At 45.1% G+C, this 20,566-nt stretch overlaps 1 protein-coding gene across 1 annotated transcript; it reads left to right on the top strand.

The window, feature by feature from the left end:
• Positions 1 to 12,812: 12,812 nt before the first annotated feature.
• LOC149862777 (olfactory receptor 10K2-like) lies at positions 12,813 to 13,781 on the top strand. Its single transcript, XM_090054104.1, has one exon. The coding sequence runs from the start codon at positions 12,813 to 12,815 to the stop codon at positions 13,779 to 13,781; it is 969 nt and encodes a 322-aa protein (XP_089910230.1).
• The last annotated feature ends 6,785 nt before the right edge of the window (positions 13,782 to 20,566 follow it).

Below are 20,566 nucleotides of genomic sequence, written 5' to 3'. Positions count from 1 at the left end.
TTACACATGAAAACACAATTTAAGTACAGATTATACACCTAAGTTCAACTGTAACATCCCTATAACTGGGTTCATGACTCAGGTGTGGGAGCCCAGCTGGTGGGGGTCATGAGTAATATCCTGCCTGCTCTAGGGTACAGAGCTAGCTTCCAGGGATGATTTCCTGGCTCATGGGAAGTTAAAATATCCTGGGGAGGGGAGATTGGAGGAGGGGGAAGGCTGTAGTGCTGAGAAGGCGGCACAGAGCCAGGGTTTTTCTCTACAGATTCAAGGAAGGATCACAGGTTTAGAGTTAACCCTTTGTTGTTTGTATATTTGTTTGTTTTATATTTAATGTTGTTTCCTGTGGGTACAAGTTTGCCCAGAAAAATGAAAAGCTGAGTGACAGCTTGCTACTGTCCCCCCCAACTCCATTCTTCCACCTCAAAAAAACCCCACAGAAGCTGACTAACCTTAAGATGCCTAAACACACAGGGAAACATATTCTATACCACCTATAAGTCATTTAAGTGAAATAAAATGTCTAAGGATGGAATTCTAGTCCTTGTGTAGATGCCAAAATGAGGGTGCCAAAATGTGATCTGAAAGGGAGATTTCCGTATTTCGCCTGGATGGCTAGAAGTCCCTGAAGCAACCAAAAATATCCTATCTGGATGACCAAAATGTTGGTACCATTGCATTTTTAAAAATATAATTCTGTTGATTTTTAGCGGTCCAAAGTTGGGTATGTGTGCACCAACATCAGTGATATAAAAGCACTGCTCCACCCCTAGAAAGTATGACCCACAGAGGCAGACTGTGCTATGAATTCCACAGCCATGAAGAGCATTTGCATGTTAACACACAAGGCAAGAAAAGGTCTTGAAAGTAAATGAAAAAGCAGTCTCTGAAAATTTTGCAGGGCTCCAGTAACAGTTTCAGCATCTTTCTTCTTTCATGCACTGAAAACTCTAAAGGAAGGCAAAGAGAGTCTAGCAAGAAAGGGCATGCACCCAAGTTTCAGAGCACTCCTGAGCACTGCAGCTGTAAAAGGGTAGATTCCTGTCTTGAAGAAATGTGTGGTGCTCCTATATGTTGCTGCTGTCTTTGAACAATGGGCTCTTGGGCATCTCCTTCCTCACCTGATGAGATTCCAAAGGACACTGTCCTGTATGCAGCACAGAAATATCTGGGTCGACCTCTATGACAGTCCAGAAGTGCCTGGCATTCACTGCCAGGCACTTAAGCAGACAGGTCCTTCTGTGAGCTCTCAGCGCAGCCCATGGTGATTTTGGAAAACACATCTCTAACTCCCAAATAATGATTCTTCTCCAGTGCCAAGACCCAGCAGAAGGAAATGCAGGAGAGCTAGCAGGAGAGAAGGAGAAAGGCCTATGGCAGGTCCCCCCACCAGCCACTAAAGTCCTGTTTTTCATTTCCCTTATCCACAGTAAGTGAAATCATCCAAATGCCACCCTTTGACTTCCTGGAAGAGGCCACCCTTCTATTTGTTTCTGACCAAATAAAGGATACCCTCTTCATCATGCCAGATGGATATCCCTGAGAGTATGAAAGGAATTATTTCAGAGGCTTATAGGGTCTCATCTGGTCCAAAAATGGAGGGGTCAGGCTAAGGCTCTAATCCCTGCAGGCCTAGCCCAGCTCTTGTAGGACCTTCATCTGCTGGAGAATATATGGAAGTGAGACATCTTCCCAACCTCTAACTTAACCCTGAGCTCCACCCAGGGAGTCCTGTACTAACTCCAGCACTCACCTTCCTGTGACCCTTCATTCCACTTAACAGCCTGATGTGTCCACCACCCCACTTGCCCCTACCCTTATCCCCACCCCAAGGAGGTAAGTCACCAAGATCCCCAAAAGGCCAGTTCTGGGGGCAGGGAGGTCAGGGAGCAAGGTTGAGACAGAAATTCATACTGAGACATGAGCAGCCAAGTCTGGGACCTCACAGGGATTGAATTGTTGACAAAGGTCAGGAGAAGAGAGCATAATCCAGGGACGAGCTGGGTCAAGAAACCAGGAGGTCAATTCAAGAGTGAGGTCTGGGAACAAGCCAAAGTGGGAAGCCAGGGGATCAAGCAGGGAGTACAGTTGGAGAGCAAGCTTAGTTGAGAAGCCAGGAGATGGAGCAGAGAGAGAGAAATAGCAAGATGAAAGGAACAGCGAAACAGGCTTGGGGCAGGTTGAACCCTGTTGCCTGGACACTTCCTGTTTTTGTTTCTTAGCATAGGTTTACACGGGGGAAGTGGAGATTCAGATGACCCTGGCTGGCTACTTCTATGACAGGGAGTGAGTGGAGCGTTAGGTCCTCCTGGCCAGCCTTGTTCGGTCTGTGAGGCAGGCCTGGATGAGTAGCTGTGTTGGTCAGGCTGAGACCATGGCTTAACAGAAACACACAGAGCCCAAGTGCAAGCCATGTATGCTGTACTGACTGCAAGCAGACAATCCCATCCTGGAAGTCTGGCTGAAGCACAGGTGGATTTCAGAGAAAATCACTCAACTCCCTAGTGGCACACCAGATTTGAGGAAAGGAGGGATACATTGACAATGACAAGCTACTCTGTCCACCCTACATTGACAAAGCTGACAATGGCAAAGATAGACTCTCTTTAGCAGGAACTTCTTTGATGATGCAACTTCGATCTCTTGAGAATCACTGTGAATCAGATTACAGTCCACAAAAAGAGAAAAGACCTATTCCTATTCCACATAATAGGTTGTTCATTGCACATATGCACCATAATATGATTCTATCCCAAGCTTCTTCATCTGCTAAAAAACAATTAATGCAAAAATAGGAAGATTATTTTCCTACTTGCCATTTACTTATGTCTTAACTTTTATGCTAAAAGGATTATGTGCTACTTAAGAAGATGCACCAATGTTTTTTCAGGGACTTGCACATAGTGAAATAGGATCACTCTTAGATTTGTAATAGGCAGAAGAAAAGGATTTCTTCCTCAGTAGTGTGGATATCAGTGGTTCCCTTGAAAACACTTCTGGTGGCTCTCTAATCCAGTTGTTTGGGTAATAGCAGACAACCACACCTATGTGGTGTTAGCCTCCTTCTTGCTGATGACTGGACTGTAAAATAACCCCCCTTCATGTGCCATTGCCATTTGTTCCCAGGGAATGTCTGCGGCATGCAGCAGGTTACCCTGGATGGGGTAGGAGTGGTAGGGGCCAGCAACTGTGCTGGCCCCAGCAGCCTTACCTCAGGGTTTGCAGGCCAGGGAAGCTGCAGCCATGGCACTTCTGCAGCTGGGACCCTGCTAGCAGTCAGAGCGTGGCCCCAGCCAGCCAGGCTCCAGTTTTGGTGTCATATGCTGTCACCATGTGCACTACCCCACTTTTTTTTCTGAGTTATTTTTTTTTACCCTGGGATTTCCATTCCCCCACTGCAAACTAGCAGTGCAGAGAGTGCCTGAATATGCTTGTCTGGATGCCTGTGGGTTCATCCTTTCAAGCCCTTCCATAGATCTCTCATCCTTAGTCTTTATCTCCAGCAGTTCTCTGAAGTCCCCACACTTCATATTTTCTGGGCCTTAATATTTACTTTATGGGTATTTCTTTAACTTTCAGGCCTTTTTTTCTCTCTTATAGGCCCTGTATAAATTTAATGGCACTGCTTTAACCATACCCTTTCTGGGCTGCCCTTTCTGGTAAATGTAAGACAGGCTGTGGGGGCACTAGCTTTGCTGTCAGGAAAGTCAGTCTCTACCAGTTCTTCCTTAATATGACCACCCACCTCCTTTAAGAGCTAGTGTAATTCTCCAGGAAAGCAGAAGACCTCATGGTCCAGGCCATGACAAGACACTTCCATGACCTTCATCACCTCTTCCTCTCCACCAACATCTGCAAAGACAATGGAGTCTAAGCTGCTATGGGAGCAACTCTAAACTGAGTACTAACACTTTTGATCAAGAGAGATATACAGCAACTAACAGGGGTACATTGTTCTGGGGGGATGAGCGGTGGTGGCTGAACTTCCACATGTCTCAAGCCAACTTCATGGAGATCTGCGCTGAGCTCATCTCCAGTCTCAAGCAGCAAGCCACCAGAATGAAGGAGCCCTTTACTTTGGAGAAGCACATGACCTTCACAATCAGGAAGCTTGCAACCCACCAAAGCTCCAGTTCACAAGCAATCAGTCTGGCACATGCATGTCCATGGCAGGATTGGTTCTGTGTGAAGTGTGCCTAGCAATCCAGTGGGTGTTTGAATTGTGGATCTTCTGCCTCACTGACCTGCAGCAGTTTGTTGTTCATTTCAGCCATGTGGGATTTATAAACTGTATTGAGGCAACTTGGATTCCAGAAAGGAACTGTTCAACTACCACCTCCGCATCTACATGGATCTGGAACACACCTTTTAGTACCTTACGATGCACTAGAGGGCACTGGGGGTCCATCCAGATGTCAGCGTGCTACATGTCTGACTCTGTTTCCAGGGCTCCTGAAAACCATTTCCTTTGGTCTCATAGGTTCCATGCAGGATGCAGATGAAGAGGACAAAGTGACTTGCAGGCTGGTCTGATGCTCTGGTGGTCAAACACCCAAGAGACAGCAACCTACAAAACCACAGACTAAGAAGAGGAAATAATCATTACAGACAATCAACAGCCCCAAGACAGAGACAGTCAGTTGCACAAGCACCCATGTCATGAGTTTTGCCTGTCAGCAGCTTGAGGTGCAGTCCCCCCCACAAACCCCTGCACCTATCTCCTTGACAGCTGGAGGCTTTGTGGCCTCATCAGGGGCCACTACCCCTGCAGGTTTCACCCTCCTGTGGTTTAACACATACACATGACATGAGTTTTACTTTCAAGAATTTGGGGTGCAGTTCCCCCCAAACCTCTGTACTGATCATCTTGAAATATGGCAGGCTTCATGTTCTCAGCAGAGGCTACCACTCCTGCAAGTTTCATCCAAATCAGACAAAAAACAACAAAGTTATAGATATTTCATTGATTCCCCATTATATCCCATGGCTGGATCCCTGAAGCGGCTCCAAAGCTTTGGAAAGCCTAAAGAAGCCAGAGCTTCAATCCAGACATGCAACTTTGGCATCCAAAGCGTCCAAATCTTCTTTGGATTTGAAGTGCAGTCTGAAGCCTCTCATAGCCCTAGTGACTAGCATCTTGGCGTGTAGGGTTGGGGAATTGTGTTGCAATCCCCAATTGCCCAAGTTCTCTGTAAATGATAGGGCTGTGACACTTGTGCCCAGTTGGGCATAAGGGACACCAGAGGGCACGGAGAATTCATACCACCCAAAGAAGGGCATATGGGTTCCCAGAATTACCAGGGAAGAGACTGGTGGGTAAGCCAATGGGATTCACCACAGGGATTGCTATTTCCAGTCACTTTAAGTGGATATCACTGACTGCTGAGATTGGTAATGAGGATGCCAGTGCTGACCTGGAAATGGTTGCTGTTGGTTGCTTCCTCAAGGGTGTCTTGCTGAAGTGGGATGTCTGGAAAAAGAGTTTTGCTGGTAACCCTTACATAACATATAGAGGAACAGACAAGTGTGGTAGCCTCAGTTTGGCTACAGAGCCTACCACATACCCCCGGGTACTGAAAAAGGGGTGCACATGTGATCTGAAAAAATACTTGTCAGAAATTCTGCTAGCCATAGCAGGGGAGGTGGGGGGAGGGGTGGGGCGGGTAGGCTGAGGGCAGTGCTGAGAGGCGTAAAAATGTGGCACCATATGGAGGACAACCAGAATGGTCTATGTATGTAAGATGAGCCAAACAGGACAAAGTCCTAGGAATGCTCCTCCAGCTGCATGCTGTACATCATTGCCTCTGTTGTCTCCTTTACCATTTCCACTTTCTTGTGGGTGGCCTATGAGTTGTTCTTTGTCTGGAAGATGATGGAGTGCATCTTTTGGTTGATGCCTCTCCTGACCAGGTCAGAAGCATTCTTTGTAGTGCTCCATCCATGCCCACTACTCTTTGACCTTGGCCATCTTTCACTCAAGAGGATTCAGCAAATGTTGCTAGTGTCTTATTCTTCCTCTCTGTTGTGTGCCTCTTGTGCCAGGCAATCTCATAATGTAGTCTTGGGATGTTTTCACTCCCAAGGCAGTGTATGTACCAACTACTGTGTCTGAAAAAAGAAGAGCAATTCATTTTGTAATTAATTCTTTTTGAGGTAAGATGAAGTCCCCAGTGCAAAATGCAATGCCATCCTGTTGGCTTTCTCATTCCACTGGTGGACTCTCAGCATGGTAAGTTAAAGATCTCTATTCATATGGTCTTAGGACTTTCCCCCCAACTCTTCCCTTAAACCATTCACTTGGATTGTCCCCTCAGGCCAGAGCACACAGCACTTAGAAACCCTATGCGGGGTGGGGATCTTAAAATTTATTTTGTATCATTCCCAGACTCCTCCATTTTTGCTCATGTCTGCCTGAGAATGATTAAGCTGCACTGGAAGCGGATCTGTTCAGAGTGCATACTTGCCAGAAATATGTCTTGTGAAGATCCATGACAGGCATTTCTGCCAATATACACTCCATCTACTGCAGGACATGGCCATCCCAGACAACTTTGAATCATGGAAGAGGTGAGTTAGCTCTGAGATAGCCATAGAGAGAAAAGATCCCTGGCTTAGCCTGTAAGTCACGACTTCACATTCTGATTCACAACCAGTTCCTCTCACAGCCAGACTGACTCATGATCAAACAAACATTTAGCCTAATATATAGCCAGGAAATCCCTCTGTGCCCTGGCAGTGGACTCAGCAGTTAACAGGCAGGCAGAATGCATAGCTTTAAGCATATGGCATGAGACCACAATAAGCATGCAGCCCCTTATTCATTCCTATCTGACTGGCCATCCATACCTGCAAGAGCACTCCTGGGACTTTGATCATTGCTAAACCTGAACTGTATTCACTATTCATTGAGACTCCAGCTTGCCCTCTCCTCTCCCCCATTCATAAATGCTATGGACATCAGAAAAGCAGGATCATGATGTATGTATGAGTGATGATTGGGTCCTTTAGGAGCTTAGGAAGAGACTGTGGCTTAGACTGTGTAACTGCAAACATTTTGACTACCCATTCCTACACTGTCTAAGAACTTTTTTGCACAGACAGAATAAATGAAGTCTGAAGTAGGTGAGAACAATAAGCACCAATCAACTGAAAATGAATCAACAAGGAGCCACTGTCCAACAACAGCACAATCTTCATTATAGACACATCTTGTACAGGTTGTGGACCATCTTAATTGTCTTCTCCAGCTGAATCTACCCCTTCTTACCCAGGTCTAAAGATAGCTGAGGAGGCATAAATGGGGTTAGGGGATGCTTTAGGACAGGGGTTCTCAACCTTTTTCCTCCTGAGGGCCCCCAGCATGCTCTAAAAACTCCACAGCCCACCTGTGCTCTGCAGAGCCGCTGTTGCTCCTGGCATGGAAGAGGATTGGTCTGGCTCCCAAGCCCTACTCACACAGCCCTGGGTGCAGCAGGAAGGGCTCAGCAGCGGGGAGCCCTGGGGTCCCACTTACCTGAACAGCATCAGCAGCATGGAGCCGCACCCAGGTTCATGCAGCACTGCCCACAAGATGGAGATTGTGAGACTGGGTAGGGCAGGCCTGCCCCCGCCCTTTCCTCAGGATTTGCCTCAGGCCCTGGGAGCCAAGCTTGCTCCCACCTACACTGGGATGGGTAGGATGAACCCCTGAAATCTGCTTGCAGCCCCCCTGGAGGCTGTGGATCCCCAGTTGAGAACTGGTGCTTTAGATCTTAAAAAGCAGTGTTAGTAGAACCCCAAACAAGAACAGTGATACCACTTACCCCCTCTCCCTGCCCCCCAGTGAATAGTCATATACATTCTATAGCAGCATGGGGCTCGTGTCAGCCACCATCTAGAGCAGGGCTGGGTAATTATTTTGTCTGGTGGACCATTTGCATTTTGGAGAGGTATTGAGGGCCACACACATAAAATCTTTCAAAAGATATCATTTTAACAAAATGTAAATAAAAACCAAATCATATACTCAAAATCAAACATCTTCTATACCATTATACTATTTTATTTCCAAAAATATTTTTGTCTTTATGTTCTTTGGAGTAGCATTTTGCATAACAGCTTAAAGTCTTAACTTTTGTGTATTGTATAGGAAGTGATGGGGGAGTGTGTGTAGGGGGAAAAGGTGTGTGTGGGAGGAGTTGACGTGTGTAGTAGGGTGGGTGTACCTGTGTGAGAGGCTTCCTGAGTGCTTGGTCCTAGGAGCTGGCCAGGCGTGTGGATTGGTGGAAGAAGCATGGTCAAGCATTTGATGCCATGGCCTAGAATGTCACTAAGGGCACTTGGTACATGGATGAATTGGGTCGCTCTGTTTCAGGGGTATGCAATTCATTTCATCTCTCAGGTTGGATCCAGTCTAAAGGACTTCTTGCAAAACAGATCTGGACTGCAAGCTTCTTGTCATCAGATGATCTGCCTTCAACTGCAGGGTGATGGCCTGGATTCACCATTGCCAGGGCCACTGCATCAGCCTGGTTACAGATTGCAGGGGATGAATGCTGCCACTTCTATCCCTCTTTTATCCCCTATTGTCAATTTTAGCTATCAACAGTGAGTGAAGACCTTGAATTTGGTGATGGGAAAGGAGTCGGGTAGAGACAATCACCAGCAGCATTCAACCCTTGGTTTCCAGAGCCACACCAATAAGACAGCTCCAGCAGCCATGCCAAAAAGCATGTTGGGCCAGTTTAACTTTTCATGGGCTCCAAGGAGGACAGCCCCTGTCCTAACCCATTTTCAATATTCATCCTGTGGTGGAAGATAGTAAAGCTCCATTTTCTCCCCACCAAAGAGAAGTCAGAATCCCCCAAAAGGATGGTGCCCTATTGTGCCAGTTCCTGGGCTGTCATGAAGGTAGGCTGAGGGCAGGCCTTCTCCTCCTTGTCCTGGGTGGCATCCGAGTGTCCCCTCAGAGCTGAACCTGGATGATGGTTTTGGCCATGAAGTGGGGCTAGGCAGAGTCATTCCCAGCAAGGAGGTGTGAGAGCTCCTCTGAGCAGGTACTCATCAGCCTGCATGTGCAGGGGATATGATTGGAATTTTGGGCCATCTTATATTACAGCTTCAGTATATTCATCTTTGAATAGTTGTTGCCAGTGCTGTCCATGTTCCTGAGTGGTTATTTTGACAGCAATATGCTCAGAGATGACCTGGTTCAGGTGGCTTACTCTGAGCACCTGATGGTTTGATCCACACCTCAAATTGCAAGCAGGTCCATTACCATCACCTTACTTCAGTTGTTGGCATGCCCAGACAGTGCCATGGAATCAGATGGGGTGGACCCTATGGTTGTTGACTGGTTTCTTATAGTGAATTGATTCCAAATGGATACGTGAACGTCTGCTCTTGGTGACTTCAATTGTGTTGCTGAAGAGCTTGGTACAGATAGGTAGCGCACTTTCATGTTCGGAAATAAAGAGATGGGCGAGGTTGTGTCTTACCTGTGACTCTGAGGCAGAAAAGCTGGGCCTGAGTTGCACACAGTGGCCACTTGAAACCAGGTTAGGGGAGTGCTGAATGACCAAGTAGGCCCTTTTCAATGGCTGCTGTAGCATAACAGGTGTACAGGGGTAATTTGGGAAGTACTGGTACAACAAAATACCTGGTTCCTCCTGGCACAATTTGGTGGGATTTATAATGGCGTCAGAAGCATTAGTGTCTGCCTGCTTGTAGTACATAATGGTATAAAAATCTTTAACTTGTCTTGAGTGCAATACAGAAGTCATATCCGTCCATTGCCCAATGAGTAGCAAATACACAGTTCAATGACTCAGATTGCAGAGGTACTCTGGAGAGGCTTCTTGGTTATCCCAAACTTGTGGCTTGGTAGATAGAAAACTGCAGAAAACAAGAAGATGTAGGTTCACACCCTAGGTGAGAAATCTTTAAAATGTGGGTCTTCTGCTTTCTGGGCAAGTGAGTTGCTAATTATATGGTAGTCCACTGAGCATTAATTACAACAAATGACACACAAGCATTAAAAATAGTGCTAATAATTTCCAGTGAATTAGTGGCCCAAAATTACCTCTGGTGCAATTTCACACAATTAAGGTTCATCAGGGATAGACCCATTCTGTGATGTTTACACCAGATTGATGGGCCATATTCTCATCACTAGTAACCTTTAAGTCAATGCTATGTGGAGGGAACACTCAGATCTTCAGGGTTGTGTCAGTCCATCACTGTTAGCACCATGGAAGCAGAGTAAATAAGCCTTGTGCTACTTGTTGTTGAAAACTTTACCTCTGAAACTGTAAGTTTGGAGTATAAGGGCAGGACATCCCATGGGACCAAGCTACCAGCTCTTTTTGGTTATTTTTTCTCCTGTGATTTTCTAAATAAATAATTAAAGCTTTTTTTTTCTGTACAATTACTTGAAACACCATCAGTCAGAGAGACTGGAGAACAGATTTTTTTCCAGAGGTAAGAGAAAATATCTTCTAGACACTTGTGCCATGCCATGGTACAAATAGAATCTATATACTTGTGTTTAGGGGTGTTGGGAAGTATATTAATTATAATATGCTAAGTCATTAAAATTTGTATATATTTTATTCATCATCTAAGCAACTCATTCCCCTTGATCTTTCAAGGGAAATAGGTGCCTAATCTTAAGTGATTTTGGTATGACTTTTTTTATTTTCAACTTCTTTGCTTTCACTTCAAACTGATGGATTAATATGCAGCATGCTAAAATAGCTAGCACTAAAAAAACTACAAACTTGTTTTTAAATTCCTGATCAGATATTCCAAGGCTTAAGGGGTCATAAAGAACAAGAATCTCTGGATAAAAAAATTAATTGGGTCAGGTAAAAGGCTGCTAATGTAAATTAACTCCTGTTTTGTTTGTATGGCTGTGCTGGTGCCTATAGGAACCTACTGTGTTCACGAAAATGAACTGCTGAATGTATATCTTAAGATCCCTAATTATTTTAGATCCATCATGAATTTGCTTTATGTGAGGAATATCTCAAGCTGACTAAATGCATCAAAATCAGTGTTAGCCAAGCCACAAGTGTTCACTCAGATTTTACCCAATCCTTTTCAGGGGGAATCTCCCATTCACTTGGTCTATATAAGGGATGAGCAAAAGTAGGGATTTTAGGTTTTCCATGTAAAAGGTAGGGCGGATGACACTTTAGTAGCTAAAATCAGTTCACAAAAGCATGGGCTTTTGTAGGCAATGGCCAACTTTATCAGATGCTCGGAGTTTTCTATGGGTACATATGAGATTCCAATATATAAATTGCTTCCTGCCAGAACATGCTGCTAGAGTGCATGAAAGTAAAACTCCATTAGTTATGTAACTGAGGGTAAAGAAAGGGAAGAAAATAAACTTGGATTTGTCTTTTCCCCCACTGTCTCATATATATGTACAATCAATCTGTCTGTCTACCTGGCACTTAAGACCACTTACAACATTGTGAGTGCTGCATCTGTCAGTACTCAGGATCATATCTGAATGGCAATTAATGAAATGAAAAATACTAGAAGGAAGTTAAGGATGAAGAACTAATATATTTTAAGTGTGTCAAATCTTGTGACCCTTTTTAAAAAAAAACTTTAGCAATGTTGGTATAGGAGTCTTATTATCTGGAATCTCACATACACACACACACACACACACGTATGCACCCCCCCCCATTATGACATGATGAACACTGCATAGCATTTGAAACTAAGATTAGTCCAGCAAATGAAGCTGGTGCAATAAAAAGATCTTGCCCCAAAAAAGCTTGACTCACATAATTCCTGGGTTATCATGACTATAACATCACCCACATCTTGAATACTTCATGTAGTGCTGGCTCCTATATCCCAGAAAGGATATAGAACCTGACATCTCTAACCCAGTACATGGTTGATGCCAGGAGACTCTGTGTGTAGATGAAATGAGAGGCATGTGTGCACGACACTTTAAAGTGGGCTAAATGATTTTGCACCACTTTAATGGTGTCAGTGTTTGCATGCCCTGGCAGTGTATTACATGTTAATTTCAGCTGCTGTACGAAATCCAGCAGTGTAATGCGCCTTAATTGACTTGGGGCACAGCAAACTAAAACTTCTTCAAGGAGTTTTAGTTTGCTGTCCCTACAGCTACGAAGTGAAGCACCGGGGTCCGTGAAGCTCTACGGCTCTGCAGGAAGCCCTGCAGGCATCCTGGCAGCAGCATGGGAAAGCAGGCTTCACCCAAGAAAAGCAGTGAGCCTGAACTTTTCTGGCCACCCCCATCTCACCTGGAGCCTGCCTGCCTGAGCTGCGTGGGGGCCTGGTGCTTCCCTCTGCGGCTGCAGTGCCCTCCAGGACCACCCGAGCCAGGTGCCTGTGGCCAGATGCCACTTGGGGGGCGGGGGGTGCTGCTTCTGCAAAGGGAAGCAACAGCCACCGCCCCAACAGCCCAGGGACTGCTCCTCCTACCGGCACCTTGCCCTCCCCTCCCCACCGAAGAGGCAGGAAAGGTGTTCATGACATGGGGGTTTATTCAGCCCTAAATTGAAGCAGTATTTTTTAAAATCAACCGCTTCAATTTAGGGCCCCTGTTTTGTCTGCATATGCCCAGGAAAGCTACTGAATCAGAGATGGATCACTGTAGAGATGCCCTGTTCAATATATTGCACCCACTATCAGAGACAAGATACTGGGTTATATGGAACATCAGCCTACCCATACCACAAAGTGTTCATATCTGTAGTTCTATTGAAAAACACTCTCCCTTTATTAAGATTAAATGAGAACATGTTACAATAGTTATGTGTTTCACTTTCTTCACAGGAACCATGGCAACTGAAGATTTCAAACGAGTTGAAGAAATTGGGAAAAGCAACGAGTCGTGTTTGATGGAGGTAGTTTTGCTGGGATTCTCAGACTTCCAAGAACTCCAGGTGCTGCTCTTTGTCCTAGTGCTGCTCTTCTACGTGTTTGCGTTCTTTGGGAATCTACTGACGGTTATTGTCACCCTAGTGGATCCTGCCCTTCACACTCCCATGTATTTCTTCCTTAGGAATTTATCCTTCCTGGAGGTTTGCTATACCTCAGTAACAATCCCAAAGATGCTGGTGGATCTGCTGTCAAAAACCCAGACAATCTCCTTTGTGGGTTGTGGTGTTCAGATGTTTTTCTTCTTGTTATTTGCAGTCACAGAGTGCTTCCTCTTATCTGTCATGGCATATGATCGTTATGTCGCCATATGCAACCCCCTGCAGTACACCCTCAGCATGAACCAGAGAGTCTGTACTGAGTTGTCTGCTGTTGCATGGACCATTGGTACTTTGGTAGCCTTCAGTCAAACTCTTTCAGTATTTACAAAGCCCTTTTATGGGCCTAATACAATTCACCACTTCTTCTGTGAAATTGTTGCTGTGTTGACACTGGCTTCTACTGAAACCCACAAAGAAGAAGTTGCTATTACTGTTCTCACTGTGCTCCTCCTAATGGTCCCATTTTTGTTTATTCTCTTGTCTTATGTCTTCATTATCTCCACTATCCTGAAAGTGCCTTCAGCGAAGGGCAGAAGTAGGGCTTTCTCCACTTGCTCCTCACACCTAATCGTGGTTTCAGTCTTCTATGGGTCAGGAACATTTGTTTATATGGAACCCAGTTCAGCTCATTCTCAGAGCAAAGAAATATTCTTTTCTCTGGTATATACAGTACTGACTCCAACAGTTAACCCAATTATTTACAGCCTAAGAAACAAGGAAGTGAAATCTGCTGTCAAAAAAATGTTAGGCTTGAAAAAGTTCAATTAAGCAGTGTCTATACGAAGAATGTATTGTTTCAGATAGTAAGCTTGTGTTGACTTCCTCAGACTGTTTCCCTTCCACCCATGGGGAAAAACAAAACAAAAGCACAAACAAAAACCTTCCTTAGAGTCAGTCAATACTATGTCTTCTAGTAGTACACAGAGGAGAGGAACTGTACAAAACTTGATAATAACGGCCATTTATACACATATTTTTTTCCTGTGACGCGCTGGAGTTCTGCAACTTTGGTCATGTGAGCTGAGGTGAAGTGCGCTGCACCATGTGCAGTTGTATAAGTGGTGAAATGTGCACAGAAAATGGTGTCAGCGCACAGAAATTGGTGGCAATGCGCTTTTGAACTAAACCACCTCTAAGGTGTTTTAGTTCAAAAGTGCATTGCCACCACATTTTCAGTGCTGATGTGCATTTTGCGACTTACACAACAGCAAGTGTTTCAGCGCCGGGCGCTCTTCAAGGTTCCCAGTGTTGTGGTGCTTACATGTGTGAAAATGTCCTATGTGATTGGGATATTGGGCCCAGTTTGCATGTCCATCCAGTTTGAGGCGATGCTAAAATTGGACTGTTTTCCATAGGGAAAAAAACAATATATAACTATTTTTTGTCCTGGAGGGTCTGCTTTACAACAATAATGAGAAACAACTATAACTTTTTAGTTTGTATAAAAGATGGGTATTAAAAACCCCAATCACAGTTTAGAAGTACTTAGAAAGGAAGTTAAGCAGTTTGTTATGATCATCTTAATCATAATCCAATTTATATCAGTTGTTTCCCATTGGATGTAAGGTAAAGCAAGCAATGTAAAGAAATTAGATTACATATTGAATAATGAGAGAAATTAATGGTTAAGAAGCAACACTTTCCAATGTATGTCTTAGATTTTCCCTTTTTGGGGGCATCTATACACGTTCTTTGGAGCTGGTGGGGTGGTGCTTTTATTGGAGTGGCTCCAAGAGCTGGTCTAATTAAAGCACATGGAGTGTCTCATGTTTCAGTGTCCCCACACTTCAAAATGGCAGCAAGGGTGCTTTATCTAAAGATCATTTGATGAGTTATATAAACCTCCACTGCCACCATTTTGAAACACTGGGACATTGATACACAAGATGGGGAGGCTGGCTGGAGCAGTCATAACAATGCTCTAGGAGACTTGATTAATTGAATCTTCTCTGATGTGCTATAATTATATGGACAACAAGCACTACTCAAAACTTTATGGCTATGGTTCATAGATTCATAGGTTAAAGGGCTCCAAATGTTTTTCATTACCTCCTGAAACACCACTTCAGTTCTTTATCAGCTCCTATGCAGAGGAGAATTCCTGGAAGTATAACTCTATGGATGTGGCTGAAATTTTAGGTGTGTATGTTGGTAATAGGGCATTTATGTATGTTGGCCTCCCAGTAGCTCAAGTGGCATGGGCACTCATCAGGGAGGCTTGAGGACTAGGAAGACTTCAACTCCTTCCTTATTCTAAACACCAAGCCAAAAATTAGTTAGAATCTATTTTTTCTCTTGTTCTCATTTTGAGGCTGAGCCACTCATGATTAGAAATTTAATTAATTCACAGTTTCACAGATTTTGTGGAAACAAAAAAAATCTGGGGTTGTCCATGAAATCAACAAAAATAAAAATAAAATGTTTCCTCCCCAGTGGAGGAGTCCTTGCTGCTGGAAGAGGAAGGCACTGGTTGGTGAGGTGGCACAAGCCACAGCAATTATGATGAAGAACACCTCCTCATCCCTCCTTCCCCCTGCTGGAGCCTTTCCACCAATCAGCGCTGAGCGGCAGGGCCTCTCTGACAGTCTGCACCAAGGGGCGGGTCTGATGCAGAATGCCTATGAAATTGGCTCTGCACACTGTGGACGAACTGCAGAAAACTCTTTGTCTCAATACAATTCAATGACTCATGATGTCATTGAAAACACAGATGACATGCAATTCAGGGATGACACTTCTGCCCCAGTAGAAGCGAGGGCACAAGATAGAACACAGGGCCTCCTCCTCCTCTCAGGCCAGCAAGTACCTTACTGAACCAAACACCTCTGGTTTCTCCCTTTTTTCCTGATCCTTCAAGTTTCCCTAGAAAACAGATCTACCTTTTAGAAATGGGGCGTATCTACACAAAATGCTTACTGCGCATTAGCCTAATAATATTGCACAGTAGTGTGTCATGGCAAAAACTGTGCTAATAGCCTACTGCGCAGTCTTATTAAACTAATGCACAATAAGCATCACTAAATAACTGCACTGGCATTACCGCACATAGCTCTAGATGCTGCATATTTAGTTAGTACTTTATTAAGCAAGTACTAAACCAAATGCGCAGTATCTAAGGTGTATTAATGAATGTGTAGGTGTGCTCATATTTTACATATCTACCTTCCCCTGATGCCTAATTATAGCCTCAGGAATTGAAGCTATGAGATTTGAGCCCAGAAGAAATCTTCCAAACTGTTCTGGTGTCTTAACTCAGTGATTTTCAAGCAAGATGGAGAGAAATGTTTCCATTGGTTCTGTGACACTCAGAGTCCCATACCAGAAGATAAGCTGTGGATCCTTCTGTCTCCTGGTACTGGCTCTAGCAGGGTTCCCTGACTCCTGGGACTTAGAGAAAAAGAGGGCAGCATTAGAAGGCTGAAAAGTTTTGCAGGCAGCTGAAAAAGGGCCAGGTGAAGAGAATGAAGTAGCCAAGGGGAATTTATAAAGACAAGTTGCAGAAAGCTATCTGGGGAAAGATACTCTGCATGAGCTACAGAGGCAGTGCTGTAAACAGGTAGCTAAGGAGAAAAGGAATTGGGCAGACTGCAGTAGAATAAAGCAGGTGAAATAACGAGCTAAGCGGAAACGCCTGGGTCAGTCAGAGGTCATGTGACCACAAGGGGTACAGCCCCAGTATACTAAACACTTAGCACCAGACCAAGAATGATTAGTCTGACTTGGAGTTGTGGGAGGGAAGAAATTCTTGAGAGTCTAGGCAATGTGGGTATCTGGGAAAGTCATGGAGAACCAGAGAACAGGAGGTTTCTGGGACCTGAGGACTCAGGAGGGTACAGGTATAATGGCTGGGGAATTGTTTGGTTAAATATTTTCTTCCTTTATTTGTCTGTACATTTAAACATGGTTCTGGAGGCCACTGGTTAGGTGCCTGAAGAGACCTCCAAGTCATAAGGAGCTGAAGCCCAGGTACAACCTTGCAAGAATCCTGGGGGCAGGTGAGCTCTGTGGACTTAAGCTGAGACAAAGCCGGGGCCAAGTGCATGGGTAAAGAAAGGGATGAAGCCAAGATAGAGAACTTCAAGGGTCTGAGACCTGGTGAGTTGTATGTGCCAAAACCAAGTAGTTCATAGGATGATAGTAACAGTCTGGTAAAAGTCAGGGACTCAGAGGAATGAGATCAGTATAGAGTCAGAGGCCCTGGAGAAAAGAATAAAGACTATTGAGGCATGGGTGTGATGATGGGGGCAGGTGAAGGCCATGACTATTGCCCTTAATAGGACCTTTAGGGTCATTATTAGAGTCCATATGGCATGATGCACGAGACTCTATTCCATGGGGATTGGAGCTCCACAGAGCTCTGTTTGGTGTCTGGAAGTATCAGAGCCCCAGACTCAAGTAAGCCATTGTTAGGTCAGACTGAGAACTAGAGGAGGAGCCCTGCACAGGGCAGGGATCTGAACCTGATGATGCATAGGACCAAGTGAAATACCCCAAAGCTCTCATTAGCATTTGAGGGCAGCCCCACTCTCCCCCTCCCCCCCAGCTGTATCATTTCTCCATCAAGGCATGATAGACATGGAAGCGAGGGATACCCAGAGTGGCCAGAAAGGAACAGGCAGAATGAGTAGGGCTGCCAGGATGCGTCACTGGTAGCATCAGGGAAATAGTGCCTGCAGCTGTTTCCGACCCCACAACTAGTCCTGTGCTGGCCCCCATGCTCTCAAACCCTGCTGTGCTGCACACACAAATGGATGGAAGTCTATGGGCTTTTGGGGCATCGCTTTTGAACCCAGTTCATTTCCTGTCCCTCTCTTTCTCTACTCTCATGCTTCCAGGGCTTGCAAGAAGGGCCACAGTCCATCAGGCTCTGGTCTCCAGTATTTGGGTCCCTGGAAGATTGGTGCTTGTCTCCTCAGGTACAGCAAGGGGCTGGGAGAGAGCAAATAGTTCATAAAAAACAGGGCATAGTGGGGTGAAAGTCTGCCTATCCGTCTGTCCTCATCTGCCATGAGCTAGAAATTGATATCGGTGGTTCTCTGTCAGGGTTCCCCTAAATTCCAAAAGTTATGAAGAAGTATCCTGAAGCTGAAAAGTATGAGAAACGTTGCTTGAATACATAAGAGATTCTGTATACCATTTCAATTGGTGGATGCTGTAATTCTAGCCAGCATTCGGCAGAGTTGGTGTTAATGTAAAAATGTGCTGGTGATCAACAGGGATTCTAGTTTTCTCTGTTTAACAAATGTATATTTTTTGATTAAAAAATTGACAATTCTCTGGTTAAAAAACCTGCAATCCACATTTTTCCATGATTAATAAGAAACAATACTATATATATTTAAGTATCAGTTGAAAAAAAAGTCTTACTAATCTATTTACAATTTTAAAGTGATTTGGAAGCCCACCGGTGCTGTAATCATTATATCTATATCTATCAATATATTGATAGATATAGATATATAATATGTATATATAATCTCACAAGTAATATAAGTACATGTAACATTAGTATGTGTATGAGCCACACACATGCACAGTTTTCACTTTTTTACTTCTGGATTTTAAAACTTAAAAAAAAAATTAGAACATGTCCTACTCTAAACTTAATGATATTTGTGTCCCCACATTTTGTTTGCTTGTTTGTTTGTTTTTTATGCCCTGTATCATTTATTCTAATCTAATAAATGCCACATAACACTGTTTCAGGGAGTAGTGGGATGTACTCATTCCTTTGGCTATGCTACCATCTAGTGGGAATTACTCATTGCACCTGTTCCTTTTTTCTTTGCTGTTCTACTTTCATATTCTTGCCTCTGTTCAGAAGAATGCTTGAATCCCATCCTGTGTGCTCTCCTGCCATCTTCTGAGCATGACATAGCATAGCAGTTGGAGCTAAACAAAACAGATTTTTGTTTTCAATAAAAAGGCCCCCTTGCATTCTTACCCAGAGTGCCTCAGTTTGCTCCTCCTCTGACCCCACCCTAATCATCGAGGACATGTATAGCTCTTTGATGTAGAGCACTACACCCCTCCCTGCTTTTTTTCTCTGATCTGTCTTGCCTGTACAGCCTGTAGCCCTTAATGTCCTTTGCCCATTCATGGGTAGAATCCCACCAGGTCTGGGTTTTTGCTAGCTAGCAGGAGGACAAGTTATTAGATTCATAGATATAGGGTCAGAAGGTCAGACGTAGGGTCAGAAGGGACCTTGCAGATCTTCTAGTCCAACACCCTTCCCTGGGCTGGAGAGAAAACTGGGCTCAAATGACCCCCTCTAGGTAATTGTCAAGCCTCCTTTTAAAGACCATCAAGGTAGGAGCCAGCAACCCCTTCCCTTTGAAGTTAGTTCCAGTTCCTAGCTGCCCTGACTGTGAAGTAGTTCCATCTAATGTCTAGTCTGAACCTACTCTGTAACAATTTATGGCCATTATTCCTTGTTACTCTGGGAGGCGCTCGGGGGGAACAAGGTCTCTCCCATTCCTTGCTGGTCCCCTCTAGTAAGTTTATAGATGGCCATCAGGTCCCCTCTCAGCCTTCTCTTGTGAAAACTGAACAGGTTAAGGTCCCTGTGGCAGGGCACTGTTTGTGCCTGTCACTTTAAGGGCCTGGATATGGCAGCTGCCAGGTGCCTGATGAGGGCAGCCATTTTGAAACTGGGGCTGCCCATATAAACAGGGCAGTTCTGCTGCTGGAGGCCAGGCAACAACATTGCCTGGCTGGAGGGCTGCTGGTATCATCTGGAGGTAAGAGAGGAGCTGTAGGGGATGGTAAGGAGGCTCCTGGTCCTGGACATGATCTAAAACTGCACCCTGCTGGGAGTGGATGGCCTGGTGGGGCTCCCAGTCGTGCAGAAGCCCCCAGGAAATGCCAGGCCAGTTACCACCCCAGTGAAAGGTGGGTTGGGGCACCTTAACCCCTAGCCCCCACAAGTGGGTGGGTTACCCTTTGTTTGGGGAACCTGAAGGGTGGATCCTTGAGAGAGAAAAGGCCATAGACTCACGCCTGTCTGGATTTCCCCTGACTGGTCAATGCTGGGGCCAGGACTGGAAGGGTCAAAGAGCCAGGGGCCCACTGTGAGGAATGCCCAAGAGCTGCATGCCTGGGGTTCTGACTGGCCTGGAGGTGGGCCAGGGTTAGTAGCCAAAGGTCCAGGGGGCACCACACCTGAAGGGGAAGTGGTTCAGGGAGGTATACTGCCTAGTATAAAGGTGGATGAGATTGCTTGAGGAGAGGAATTCAGGTGGGGTTCAATTAGGAGGATTCTGAGGCCCAGTGTGGGGGCCCATGATGATGATAACATCTAGATGCCACCTGCAAGGCTTGGGTTGCGGTGTAGGGGAAGAATGGAGCTGCACATGCACCCCCTGGCATCGGGGCAGAACTGGGCAGCCTCCCACTTAATTACATCAATGAACTAATTAATAAGAAGGCATGGTGGGTGAGAAGGCAGACGGTTAGTCCAGAAACAGGTGGGTGGACCCCAGTGAGATTGGCCCTGAGAAGACCCCCTATTACAGTCCCGTAGCCTCTCCTCATAGGGTCTTCCCTGCTGTCCC

Source organism: Crocodylus siamensis, chromosome 6 (genome assembly GCF_052110815.1).
Source record: "Crocodylus siamensis isolate JL-2025a chromosome 6, ASM5211081v1, whole genome shotgun sequence".
Taxonomy (NCBI): domain Eukaryota; kingdom Metazoa; phylum Chordata; order Crocodylia; family Crocodylidae; genus Crocodylus; species Crocodylus siamensis.
The sequence above is the reverse complement of the archived record's forward strand: the minus strand, read 5'-3'. Positions and strand labels throughout refer to the sequence as shown.